The 12,802-nt window shown below is 36.6% G+C and overlaps 1 protein-coding gene across 2 annotated transcripts in view; it reads right to left on the reverse strand.

The window, feature by feature from the left end:
• ZNF292 (zinc finger protein 292) overlaps positions 1–12,802 on the reverse strand; it is a 104,442-nt gene that overhangs the window by 22,617 nt on the left and 69,023 nt on the right. For both annotated transcript variants that reach the window (XM_077999684.1, XM_077999685.1), the window contains one exon: positions 5,950–6,152. In XM_077999684.1, coding sequence (XP_077855810.1) covers positions 5,950–6,152 — 203 coding nt within the window. The remainder of the gene's footprint in view (positions 1–5,949; positions 6,153–12,802) is intronic.

The following is a 12,802-nucleotide window of genomic DNA, read 5'->3' on the forward strand; positions in this document are numbered from 1 at the left end:
ATGAAGTCTTACTCTGTTGTCCAGACTGGGGTGCAGTGGTGTGATCTCGGCTCACTGCAACCTCTGCCTCCCAGGTTCAAGCGACTCTCCTGCCTCGGCCTCTCGAGTAGCTGGGACTACAGGTGCGTGCCACCACGCCCAGCTAACGTTTTGTATTTTTAGTAGAGATGGGGTTTCACCGTGTTAGCCAGGATGGTCTCGATCTCCCGATCTCCTGATCTTGATCCACCTGCCTCGGCCTCCCAATGTGCTGGGATTACAGGCATGAGCCACCATGCTCAGCCAATGCTAATACTTCTTTTAAAGAAAGAAGGCCTAAGACATTAAGTTGCTTGCTCAAAGTTACGCACTTAGTGGCAAAGTCAAGATGTCAACCTAAGTTTAGCTTCAGAGTCTGTGCTCTTTCCAGAATTCCACGTGCACAGGCATACTAAGGCCATATATTCGTATGCTGCTAAATATGGATTTTCACTTGTTCAGGTTTAATAAAAATCCTTATTTCTTGAAAGTCTGATTTATTTTTAATCTTATCATTTTTGTTGTTCTTCTAAAACCTAAGCCACCCTTAGGCTGGGCCCGGTGGCTCACACCTGAAATCCCAGCTCTTTGGGAGGTCAAGGGGTGTGGATCACCTGAGGTCAGGAGTTCGAGACCAGCCTAACCAACATAGTGAAACCCTGTCTCTACTAAAAATGTAAAATTAGCCAGGCGTGGTAGCAGGTGCCTGTAATCTCAGCTACTTGGGAGGCTGAGGCAGGAGAATTGCCTGAACCCGGGAGGTGGAGGTTGCAGTGAGCTGAGATGGTGCCACTGCATTCCAGGCTGGGCAGTAAGACCGAAACTCTGTCTCAAGAAAAGTAAAAAATAAAAAATAAAATAAAATAAAAAATAAAACCTAAGCCACTCTTGCTGAGTGCTCATATGGTACCAAATTTATCTATTATGTATAAGGAAAGAAATTTACTTCCCCAATGTTATTACTATCATTAGCTTACTCTTTTTTTTTTTTTTTTTGAGACGGAGACTCACTCAATCACCCAGGCTGGAGGGCAATGGTGTGATCTCGGTTCACTGCAACCTCTGCCTCCCAGGTTGAAGCGATTTTCATGCCTCAGCCTTCCGAGTAGCTGGGATTACAGGCAAGTGCCACCACGCCTGGCTAATTTTTGTATTTTGGTAGAGACGGGGTTTCACCATGTTGCCCAGGCTGGTCTCAAACTCCTGACCTCAGGTGATACACCTGCTTCGGCCTCCCAAAGTGCTGGGATTACAGGTGTGAGCCACTGCACCCGCCCGGCTTACTCTTAATATTTAAAAATATAAATGTGTGATTGCCTGTGTGTATTTTTTCATATACATGCAACGTACCAATGGAAACATTTGCTATATTTACTAACACAGCAAACTTCATTTTTCATAGGCATACTAATGAAACAATTTTTATGGTGTACTTGTGATCCTTCATTTCTCTGATTTGCCACTAGATGGCTGTCTTGAAAAAATATGACATTAAGTAGAATGTAGGAATAAGGAAGTCATATATAAAGTAGTAAATGACTGAATTAAAATTATGAAAAGTGAAGCATAGCCACCAATGAACAAGAATTATTTAAAAATCCAAAGAAGCAAAGTTCAGAGATTATCAGTATATTACCTATAGAGGGACTATTCTCTATTGCTTTGACAAATGAGCAAAAATTTAAATACCAGAAAATTTAGAACTCTTAATAAAATACTTAAAACCAATTAGGATGATCTGTTTGCTAAAGACACATTATGCTGAATAAAGTCCCTTTATAAAGCATAACAATTATTTCAAAGATGTAAATAATAATTTGTATGTTTTAACATGGCTCTTTATGCCAAACATTCAAAAAACATAGAACACTATCAACATTTTATATGAATTTACAAAGCATGCTTTTAAAAAGTATTGGCTGTAATCACATTTCAAAAACAGTTTCGGTTGGGTGTGGTGGCTCATGTGTATAATCCTAGCAACTTTGGTAGGCCAAGGCGGGAGGATTGCCTGAACCCAGGAGTTTGAGACCAGCCTGGGAAACACAGTGAAACCCTGTCTCTACTAAAATACAAAAAATTAGCCAGGCATGGCAGCGTGTGCCTGTAGTCCCAGCTACTTGGGACGCTGAGGCAAAATTAATTGAACCCAGGAGGCAGAGGATGCCATGAGCTGAGATCACACCACTGCACTCCAGCCTGGGCAACAGAGCAAGACTCTGTCCCCCCAAACAAACAAACAAACAAACAAAAGGTTTAAAAAATAACTGATTTGCTTATCAAAATAATATTGCTTTCCATATAGAAAATAAATGTTAAATCTGTCATAACTAAGAAAATATAAAATCAAGAGTTAATCAAAATTAACTTTTGGGCTAACAAATATTTAAGACTAATAATCTCTAAGAAGATATTTCACATATTGTTTTTGGAAACATAAATTGCCATAATCGTTTCTGGAGGATAGTTTAAACCTATCAATTTAAAATGTGCTGATTCTTTGATCCAGCAATTTCACTTGCAGAAATTTACCCTACCAGTACACTCCCCACAAGGATACACAGATGTATGCAAAAAGCAACAATATAAGTAAGTGTCCACCAATCTGGTTAAAGATATTACAAATCCATACTATGGAATTATGTAGCCATGAGAAATAAGGTTGATCTATATGGAATGATATGGAAACATGTCCACAATAATAGCGGGAAAAGTGGCCAACAACCAGGGAGTGTGTATGTGATTTTAAGTATTAAAAATGCATGTATCTGCATAGAAAAATGTCAGAAAGATTATATATCAAATTTTAATCTTAATAATAATTACCTAGTGGAGTGTTAAATGGGGAAATGAGACAGCTACAGAGATACAAGATAGAAAGTTTTAGTTTTTAAACTTCTATATTTATTTTAATGATAAAATGAATAGAAATATTGGATCTCAACTAGACACTGCTAACTTTATTTTTTACTACTATACCAAGAATCCAGTTCATTCCTTCCAGAAAGGCCAGATAAACACTCATCTCTCCCAGCCCCATTCCTCTGCCATCTACCAAGGCTAGCTGCTATTTCTTTTCTTTTTTTAAAACAACCTATGGGGTATCAACTAGCTGCTATTTCTATCACACTGAAAGGGTCCTGGGGAACAGTCAATCCCTTGCCTCACTTGGACAAAGATCTCAGAAAGATCACTACCAATCCAGGCCATTGCTGACTCCTTCTAACAGTCTATTCCCACTATCCTTTAAGGAACACGTAAACAAAACCAAACCTCAAATACTTGTAAGGCAAGTAACGTACATTAATGAAGTGGACAAAGAGTAGGGTGGGCAAGTGAGACAGGACACAGTGCATACCTCTTCTAAAGGGGGCAATGTCTCTGGGTTGGGGACAATAAATCAATAAATCTTAATTCACTCACCTCATATGGAACAATGAACAAGTTTCTAATGTGTTTATAACAGAAACATAAAAGAGCAAGCAATCTCTAAGCAAAAAAGGATTTTTAACAAAGTAATGTTGTTACTTTGTAACAAGGGACTTTAAACAAAGTAATGTTACTATATATGTGTAGACTTACACCTATCTGTCCTGTTCTGCAGTATATGATCTAGTTTTTTCCTGGGATGGAGTATACAGGCCTTAGTGAACCCTGCTTATGAACATGAAAAGTCTTAATTCTACCTGCTTAACATGAGAAGTGGGGGGAGGGAAATAGTTACACATGACATTAGAGGTACCCAGGGTCTTCACAGAGAATTTTCCTGATCACATCAGGAAACAACAGGACTGTTGTTACTCAACTCTGGATAATTAAACCAAGAAGGAACTTAGGCTCAGTATTGCAAGACTGGATTATTCAGAGAGCTGGAAATACAGATTTTCTTTTTTTTTAACTGGATTTTTACTTGAGACACAAATTCATAGTCTTCAACTTCAAAGCTAACCCAACCACTCTATGTTTACACAGTCAGTTTCCTAATAGGAGATATGCTTCTTTAGTAAAGGGCCTATGCCTTATTCACCTTTAAATCCCACCTCCCATCAACTTCCCACCAATGCTTATACAGAAAAAATCATTCACTTAATACAAATCTGTGGAAGTGGAAGGGAGGACAGATAGACTTTAAGGGCAGGGACTGAACTGATAATAAAAGCTTTCATGGCATTGAAAAATATGAGATGTAGCAGCACAATAACTAATGATTTTTTTAAAAAAAGTTACACACATGTCAAAGGTGATTTCAATAAATTTTATACATCTGCAAATTAACTTATCTAGTTATTTTGAACTAATAAGAAAATGTCAGTCTTCTATTTTGCTCTCATATATAATATCAATTAAAAGGTCAATTACCTGTAATAAAATAAATAATAAAGAAAAACATATATAGACTAGTCGAAGTCCAAACTAATAATGATACAATATCCTATGCTACAGACCATGATTCTACTCCATCTAGCCTACAAACTCTCTGACATTACTCTTCCCAGTACCCTCAATATCCTCACATAAGAAACCCAACAGGTTTATTTCTTATCTTGGTCCAAGCCTACCACTTGCCTTCCTACTTGTCTATTCTCAAGGAAAAAAATATTACACAATCGTCATTACAAACCTCATGTGGCACTGAGCTTTCTGTATGAGCTATTCTGCTTTGAGACTGATGACAATACCTCTCGGTCTAAGAGGATCATGCAAGCTCTATTAGTTTACTCCTCTGTCTTATATCTCAACTTTTCCCTTAACATATCCTTATGTTTTGCCTATAATCGCTTTGTTTTCCTCTCTATTGCTCTGGAGTCAAAGGGTATGTATATTAGAGATATAAGACACTTGTACACAATCAGTGCCCACTGAACACTGATCAACCTACTATAGGTGTTTTTGTTTTTTGTTTTTGTTTTTTTCAGACAGAGTCTCACATTGTTGCCCAGGCTGCAGTGCAGTGGCGTGATCTTGGCTCACTGCAACCTCCGCCTCCCAGGTTCAAGCAATTTTCCTGCCTCAGCTTACCAAATAGCTGGGATTACAGGTGCCCACCACCATGCCCAGATAATTTTTTGTATTTTTAGTAGAGATGGAGTTTCACTATGTTGGCTAGGCTGGTCTCAAACTCCTGACTTCGTGATCCGCCTGCCTCGGCCTCCCAAAGTGCTGGGATTACAGGCATGCCACAACACCCGGCCGATCTACTATAGTTTTATCTAAATTTTTAAAATATACACACCCTGTTTCTTGATCAACAACTTTTAATTCTCCTACCCTGTCTCCAACTTCCTTTTGAAATTGTGAGTCCCCCAAAATGCAAAATTCCCATTTGGATCATGATTCCACTCTCAGAATTTTGTAGTCATAAACTATACAAATATGTGAATACTATGCTTTATACCAAACTAGAAGCGAGAACACAATGTCTAAGAGAAAATAAGGTTTTACATTAAATATGCAAATAAATATGTACTCAAAATTATATATAGCATAGATGTGCATATACAATATAAAATTTATATGACTTATCTCCAAGTATTCCCAGAGATAAGTCATAAAATTTCTACAAAGTTACTTAAATTAGCCAGTTTAAAAGATCTTCAAGTATCTTGAAGTCAGACAAGATTGAAGTTAAGGCCCAAAGCTGACAAATCTAGATATTCTACTAAACTGTTAAGCCACCACTATCTTCCCAACAATTTAGCCAAAGCATTTAACAGATGTATATTATTTAAAACAGAAACTAGGTGCAATCAGTTTACATATAATTCTAAAAGTTGCTTAGAATCATGTTGCCACCACTCAGGAACATACCAAAAATGTAAGATTGACAATGATCTCTTCACTATCTAAGAGAAAAGGAAATCAAAGACATTCTAATTAAAAATTAATTTCTCAACGTAAAAAATAATTACTAATGAAAGAAAACATACTCACCTCTTCAATTAACTTTTCATTTGGTGATGATGTACAAAGACAGACAAGGTAAGTTTGCTTAAAACTACCTTTTGTACCAATCTCTGGATGGTCAGAACACAGCTTTGCTAGAGCAGTTGCTTGACTTAACTGATGTATTTTGATTAGGTGTTTAATTCTCATATCCAACAAGATGGGACCCTCAAAAGCTAAAAATTCATTCACTTTAAAAAACAAGACATAATAGATTATTAACATTTGGTAATAACTCGTTTGCAATACAAACACTTATAAGAAATATTTTTAAACATAGGAACTAAAATGCTTCTTTTTTTCAATTTTCTATTATTGCTAGTAAGGCTATCACAAAAGACTTGACCTTATAAGCAAGAAGAGATTATACTGCTAACTTTGAAAAGTTAAATACTTTTGGTCCCTTACATAAGGGATCATTTAGAATGAGCTGAATAAACTTGATGATGAAAATAATTCTGTGTTAAATTCTAATAGTCAATGTTATTAAAATTACACTAAATTTTTTTCCTACAGCAGTTATTCTTCAACACCAGCAGCTAGCATCCCTAAAATCTGTAATGCTAGGGCATTACAACCTTACATGATGAGTAACCACAAAAAGCTATTGGAACATTACAGAAGAAGAGATTCAACTAATATTTTGTTCAATATTGATGGTATATTTTCCATTTTACAAAGCTGAAATCTAACTTTTAAAAATAGATGTTTTAGAATGAACCAAAATATCTATAGAAAAATAAATAAGATGGGAGAAAAGTTTGCCAAAGGATAAAACTTCTGTGGGTTTTATGTCGTTATTTTTAAAACGTCAATGAACAAACTCAAAACAGTCACTTATTTATAAAACAATTCTACTTTGTTCAAACCTCTGACTATCCCCTAGTGCTAGTTTGGTCATCTACAAATAAGAATTAATATTTTTATTTTTCGTACTTATGAAGGAGAATTTAAGTTTTAACAAGTGCAAGTTTAAATTTTTCCCTAAGTGTTCTTTACCAGAATAGAAATCATGTTTAAAAATTTATTTGGCAATGGCTAGCCTGAAACCTTGGGAAGGCTTTTAGTAATAAAATTTAAAATGCCCTATGAATAAAACACACTATCTTCTCTGCTTGTTAACATACTGAAAGATACGTCTGGTAAGTAATTTGCAGGTTAGAGGATAGAAAATGAGAAAAGATGTTCTTTCCTTCTTGTAATATCCTTTGTTTCCCTCTAGTACTTTTATTTTTAGATCTAACTGTACTCCACTCTACTATGAAAAGATTCTTCTATAAAATGCTATGATCATGGCTCCTCAGTATTAAAACCATAAACATATAAGCAATATAATACAAGATCTCAAATCTAATCCTTTTCTTGAAGTCTAGACCTTTTTACCAGCTACCCTCTATTCTTTACATTACACTAAATCAAAAGGCATAAAGCATAAGCACAGATAAATAAAGCATATGTTTCTGGTGCCTCTGACTATTATGTCTTTTTGAGATAAAGGGCATTACTTTTCTTTTTTAAAGTTGCATTATCCTATTAGGACAATTATATTGCAGTTACAGTTTAGTTCACTGACAAATCAAAAGATGCTAAATATAAGATTTAAAAAAACAAAGTTATAATAAAGTTATTCTGGCTATAAACACCTTTAGTTTCCTAATTCAACAATTTTCTCCAAAGGAAACTCTAGAGATATAAAGTCTGGGAATTACTGCAATGGGAATTACTGCAAATATTTCCACAAAAAAGTCATAATCAACAGACTCTAAAAGATCATGGTGAATAAATAACTTAAAGGTGGGAAGTATTTAACAAAACTGATGGTCCCAATCTCAAATAGGCCCTACATTCTCAAATAGCAGCATTTAAGTTAGAATGACAAATTGTGTAATTTCTGCATTAAATCAATGTAGAAAAATATTAATATTGCAAATTTCAAAACCATAGGCTTTTGTTTGTCTCTTAATGATGGGAAACCACTGCCACACTTAGGGCAAAATGGATTTCAAAAATACACAGAATATTTGAGTAGAAGGAAATTTACAGATCATTTTGTCTGCTCCATCATTTGGCAGATGAGTAAACTGAGGCTCAGAGAAGGCAAGTGACTTCCTAGGGACATAAAGCCAGTTAATGACATAACTAGGAGTAGAATGAGTCTTCTAACTTCTAGCTTTATACAGTGTGAGATACGAAGAGAATTTTTTTTTTTCTATTTGACTACTGGGTCTACTTCTCATTAGAATGGCAGCTTTCAGCAGTAAAAACCTCTGAAGTAGCATCAGCCTTTAAAGGAAGATAATTATATATTCTGAAGTTCATGATTCAAATGGATCGAAAGTGATTACACTCAATTCAGTCCTATTGAAAGCTCACTTCTATCCCTCTACTTCTTCACTACTTTTTCCCCCACTTCCCTGCATCTTTCTCTATTTCTCTGCAATCCAAGATGTTTTTCCTTATAATGTTACAATATTGCAACAAAGACTGTTTTCATGCTTCTCAGACTTATCTCTAAATAGCCAGCATATCAAATTTCACTCCCTAGCCTGCTTTTCCCACCGGCATCCCACAAAAGTATAAAATATTTGTAATTTTACTGATGTGGCACCTTTTCATGTTTTCTCCATATTCACAGACTTCAACAGAAAAGCAGGCTTTACTATATTTGGGCCTATCAAGAGAGCTATGTGACATAGATAACGCTACTTCACATGGCAATGTAAATAAATGATATTTAGCCAATTTGATTAAAAATGTAAAAGAGCCTTCTTTATGCCACTGTCTTTTTTTTTTTTTTTTGGTACGGAGTCTCGCTCTGTCACCCAGGTTGGAGTGCAGTGGCACGATCTCAGCTCACTGCAAGCTCTGCCTCCCTGGTTCATGCCATTCTTCTGCCTCAGCCTCCCAAGTAGCTGGGACTACAGGCGCCCGCCACCACGCCCGGCTAATTTTTTTGTACTTTTAGTAGAGACAGGGTTTCAGCGTGTTTGCCAGGATGGTCTTGATCTCCTGACCTCGTGATCCGCCCACCTTGGCCTCCCAAAGTGCTGGGATTACAGGCATGAGCCACCGCACCCGGCCATGTCACTTTCATAATATTAAAAGGAAACTACTAATTCCTACATTAAAGATAATTAAATACAAAATATGAGTTGATTTTCTGTGAGAAATAATTACACAAGAATTAACTGTGTACTATGTACAACAGGTTACACTAGCTCCTAGATTCCCCCTAAAGTGGGGTCAACTCATTTACTGGGTTCCTATTCTCATGCTCAGATTTGCACAGGATTTCCTCTGCAGCATCTTTAGCTGTTTGAAAAGCATCTCAAACTCAGCATACGAAATCTCTACACCACAGTTTGTGTCATCTCCACATTTCCATCTATTCAGTTGTGCTCAAGGCAGAAACCTGAGTCTGTCTTAAAAATGCTCTCTCCTACCTCCTTTCTACCCAGATGTCAATCTATCATCTAGTTCTGTCACTTCCAATGCCTAAATACTCAATTCCATTAACTCTTCTCCATCTCCACTTCCACACTGTTCCCCCAACGCAACCCAGCCCAAATCACTAATCAGACTATTTCCTAGCAATCTGCTAGTCTTCTCCATCTACTCTTACCACCTCCATCACTTCACTAGAATCCAGGGTGCTTTTGGCATTACTTTAAAGCACACACTTGATTGTCTTCCCTGTTTAAAACCTTCTAGTGGCTTTCCCATGCTTTCAAAGCAAGGATCACTTACCCCTTTTAAAAACACTTAATCTGTATTCTCTCTTAGAAATAATTCAGCAATTAGGCCAGGCACGGAGGCTCACGCCTGTAATCCCAGCACTTTGGGAGGCCAAGGTGGGCAGATCACCTGAGGTCGAGAGTTCGAGACCAGCCTGACCAACATGGAGAAACCCCGCCTCTGCTAAAAACACAAAATTAGCTGGGCGTGGAGGCGCATGCCTGTAATCCTAGCTACTTGGGAGGCTGAGGGAGGAGAATTGCTTGAACCCGGGAAGCAGAGGTTGCAGTGAGCCGAGATTGTGCCATTGCACTCCAGCCTGGGCAACAAGTGCAAAAACTCAGTCTCAAAAAAAGAAACAATTCAGCAATTAGGCAAGAAAAATAAAAGACATCAAGATTGAAAAGAAGTAAAATCATCTGTTAGCAGATGACATGATCTTATATGTAGAAAGTCCTAAAGATCCCATTTAAAAACTACTGCAACTAATAAGTTTGGCAAAGTTGCAAGATGTAAAAATTCACATAAATATCAGCTGCATCTATACACTAACAATGAACAATTCAAAAAGGAAATTAAGAAAATAATTCCATTTACAATTCCAACAAAAACAATAAAATAGGAATAAAGCTAACCAAGGAGGAGGCAAAAGACCTGTAGACTAAAGATTATAAAACACTGCTAAAAGAAATGAAATGCATAAATAACTGGAAAGTTATCTTGTGTTCATGAATGATGAGACTTAATATTAAGATATCCAAACTAGGCAAAGCAATCTACAGACTTAACACAATCTCTATAAAAATCTCAATGGCATTTTTTTTTTGGCAGAAATAGAAAAATGCATCCTAAAATTCATACAGAATCTTTAAGTCAAAATAACTGACAAAGAACAACAAAGTTGAAGGTCTCACACTTCCTGATTCAAGATATATTACAGAGCTCAAGTAATCAAACACTGATGATAACTGGCATAAAGACAGACATGTGGACCAATGCAATAGAAAAGAGTCCAGAAATAAACCCTATCATATATGGTCAAATGATCTTTGACAAGGGTGCCAAGGTGACTCAATGGGGAAAGAACAGTCTCTTCAACAAATGGTACTGGAAAAATTAGATACCTAGATGCAAAAGAATGTAGCTGGACCCTATTCCTGCACCATATAAAAACATTAACTCAAAATGGATTCAAGACTTAAATGAGAAAATTCAAAATTACAGAACTCCCAGAAGAAACCATAGGGAAAAGCTTCATGACAACGGACTGGCAATGATTTCCTGGCTATGACACCAAACATGTCATAGGCAACAAAAGCAAAAATAAAACTACATCACACTTAAAAAACTTTTATGCAAAGGACACAATCAACAGAGTAAAAAGGCAATCTTTTCACCAGAGTGAAAAGGAATGAGAGAAAATATCTGCAAATCATATTTCTGATGAGGGATTAATATCAAGAATATATAAAGAACTCCTTTAACTCAACAATGACAAAAAACAAACAATCCAATTAAAATATGGACTAATAACTTGAATAGATATTTCTCAAAAGATAACATACAAATTGTCAACAAGCGTATGAAACACCACAAATCATCAGAGAACTGCAAATGAAAACCACAATGAGATATCACCTCACACCCATTAGGATGACTACTATGAAAAAAACAGAAAACAAGTGTTGGTGAAGATGTGAATTAACTGGAAACTTCATACAATACTGTTAGGATTGTAAAATGATGTACCCTCTGTGGAAAACAGTACAGAAGTTCCCCCAAAAATTTAAAATACAGCTACCATATGATCCAGCTATCCCACTTCTGGGTAGAAACCCAAAAGAATTGAAAGCAGGGTCTTGCAGAAGTGTTTGTACACCCATGTTTATAGTAGCACTACTCACAATAACCAAGAGGTAGAAGCAATCCAAATGTCCAAATACAGCAGATAAAGGAATAAGCAAAATGTGGTATAAACATACAATGGAATATTATTTGGCCCTAAAAAGGAAGGAAATCCTTTCACATGCTACCACAGGGATGAATCTTGAGGACATTATGCTAAGTGAAAAAAGTCAGTCATAAAAAGAAAAATATGGTATAACATTTATATATGGGATCTAAAGTACTCAAAATTACAGAAACAAAAAGTAGAACAGTGGTTACCAGGGACTGAGGAGTAAGGGAAAAGGGGAGTTGTTGTTTAATGGGTATAATTTTCACCTTGGGGTTCAAGATCAAAAAGTTTTGAAATATGTTTACAGCAACGTGAATGTATTTGACAACACCAAACTTAAGAATAGTTAAGATGGTACATTTTACCTTGTGTTTTTTTACCACAATTAAAAATATATTAAAAAAACACAATTCAGCATCGTTGGAATCCAAATTAAGACATTTAATTAATCCAAAAAAATCCAAATTAAGACATTTAATAAAACACAATGCTTCAAGCTCTACAATACTGGTTGCCCACAGAGTCCAATTTAATTGGTATGAGGTAGGGCCCTGGCACTGGTCTATCTAAAACCTCCCCAGTTAATTCTAATTATAGCCAGGATTGAAACTACTGCTCATGGTAACTTCCAAATGACCAATTAGGGATAATCAACCTTGACCCCACCTCTTCCCCTTTCCTGAAGAAGGATGTCACATTTTCAGGAAACAGAATTAACTTTTAAAGATTAGAAAGTATTTCATATCATAGATGAACCTAGTCAGTATGCCACAATTTTTTCACAAAATGAGATTTAACTATGAGTGTCAGATTTAACTAAATTCTGACAGATTTTTCCACATGACATTATAAAATATACCCATTAAGGCCGGGCATGGTGGCACACGCCTGCAATCCCAGCACTCTGGGAAGCCAAGGCAGGTGGATCACCTGAGGTCAGGAGTTCGAGACTAGTCTGGCCAACATGGTGAAACCCAGTCTCTACTAAAAATATAAAAATATAAAAAATTAGCTGGGCATGGTGGCGCATGCCTGTAGTCCCAGCTACTCGGGAGGCTGAGGGAGGAGAATCGCTTGAACCCAGGAGGCGGAGGTTGCAGTGAGCCAAGATCACACCACTGCACTCCAGCCTGGGCAACAGAGGGAGAC

This window comes from Macaca mulatta, chromosome 4, assembly GCF_049350105.2.
Source record: "Macaca mulatta isolate MMU2019108-1 chromosome 4, T2T-MMU8v2.0, whole genome shotgun sequence".
Lineage (NCBI taxonomy): Eukaryota > Metazoa > Chordata > Mammalia > Primates > Cercopithecidae > Macaca > Macaca mulatta.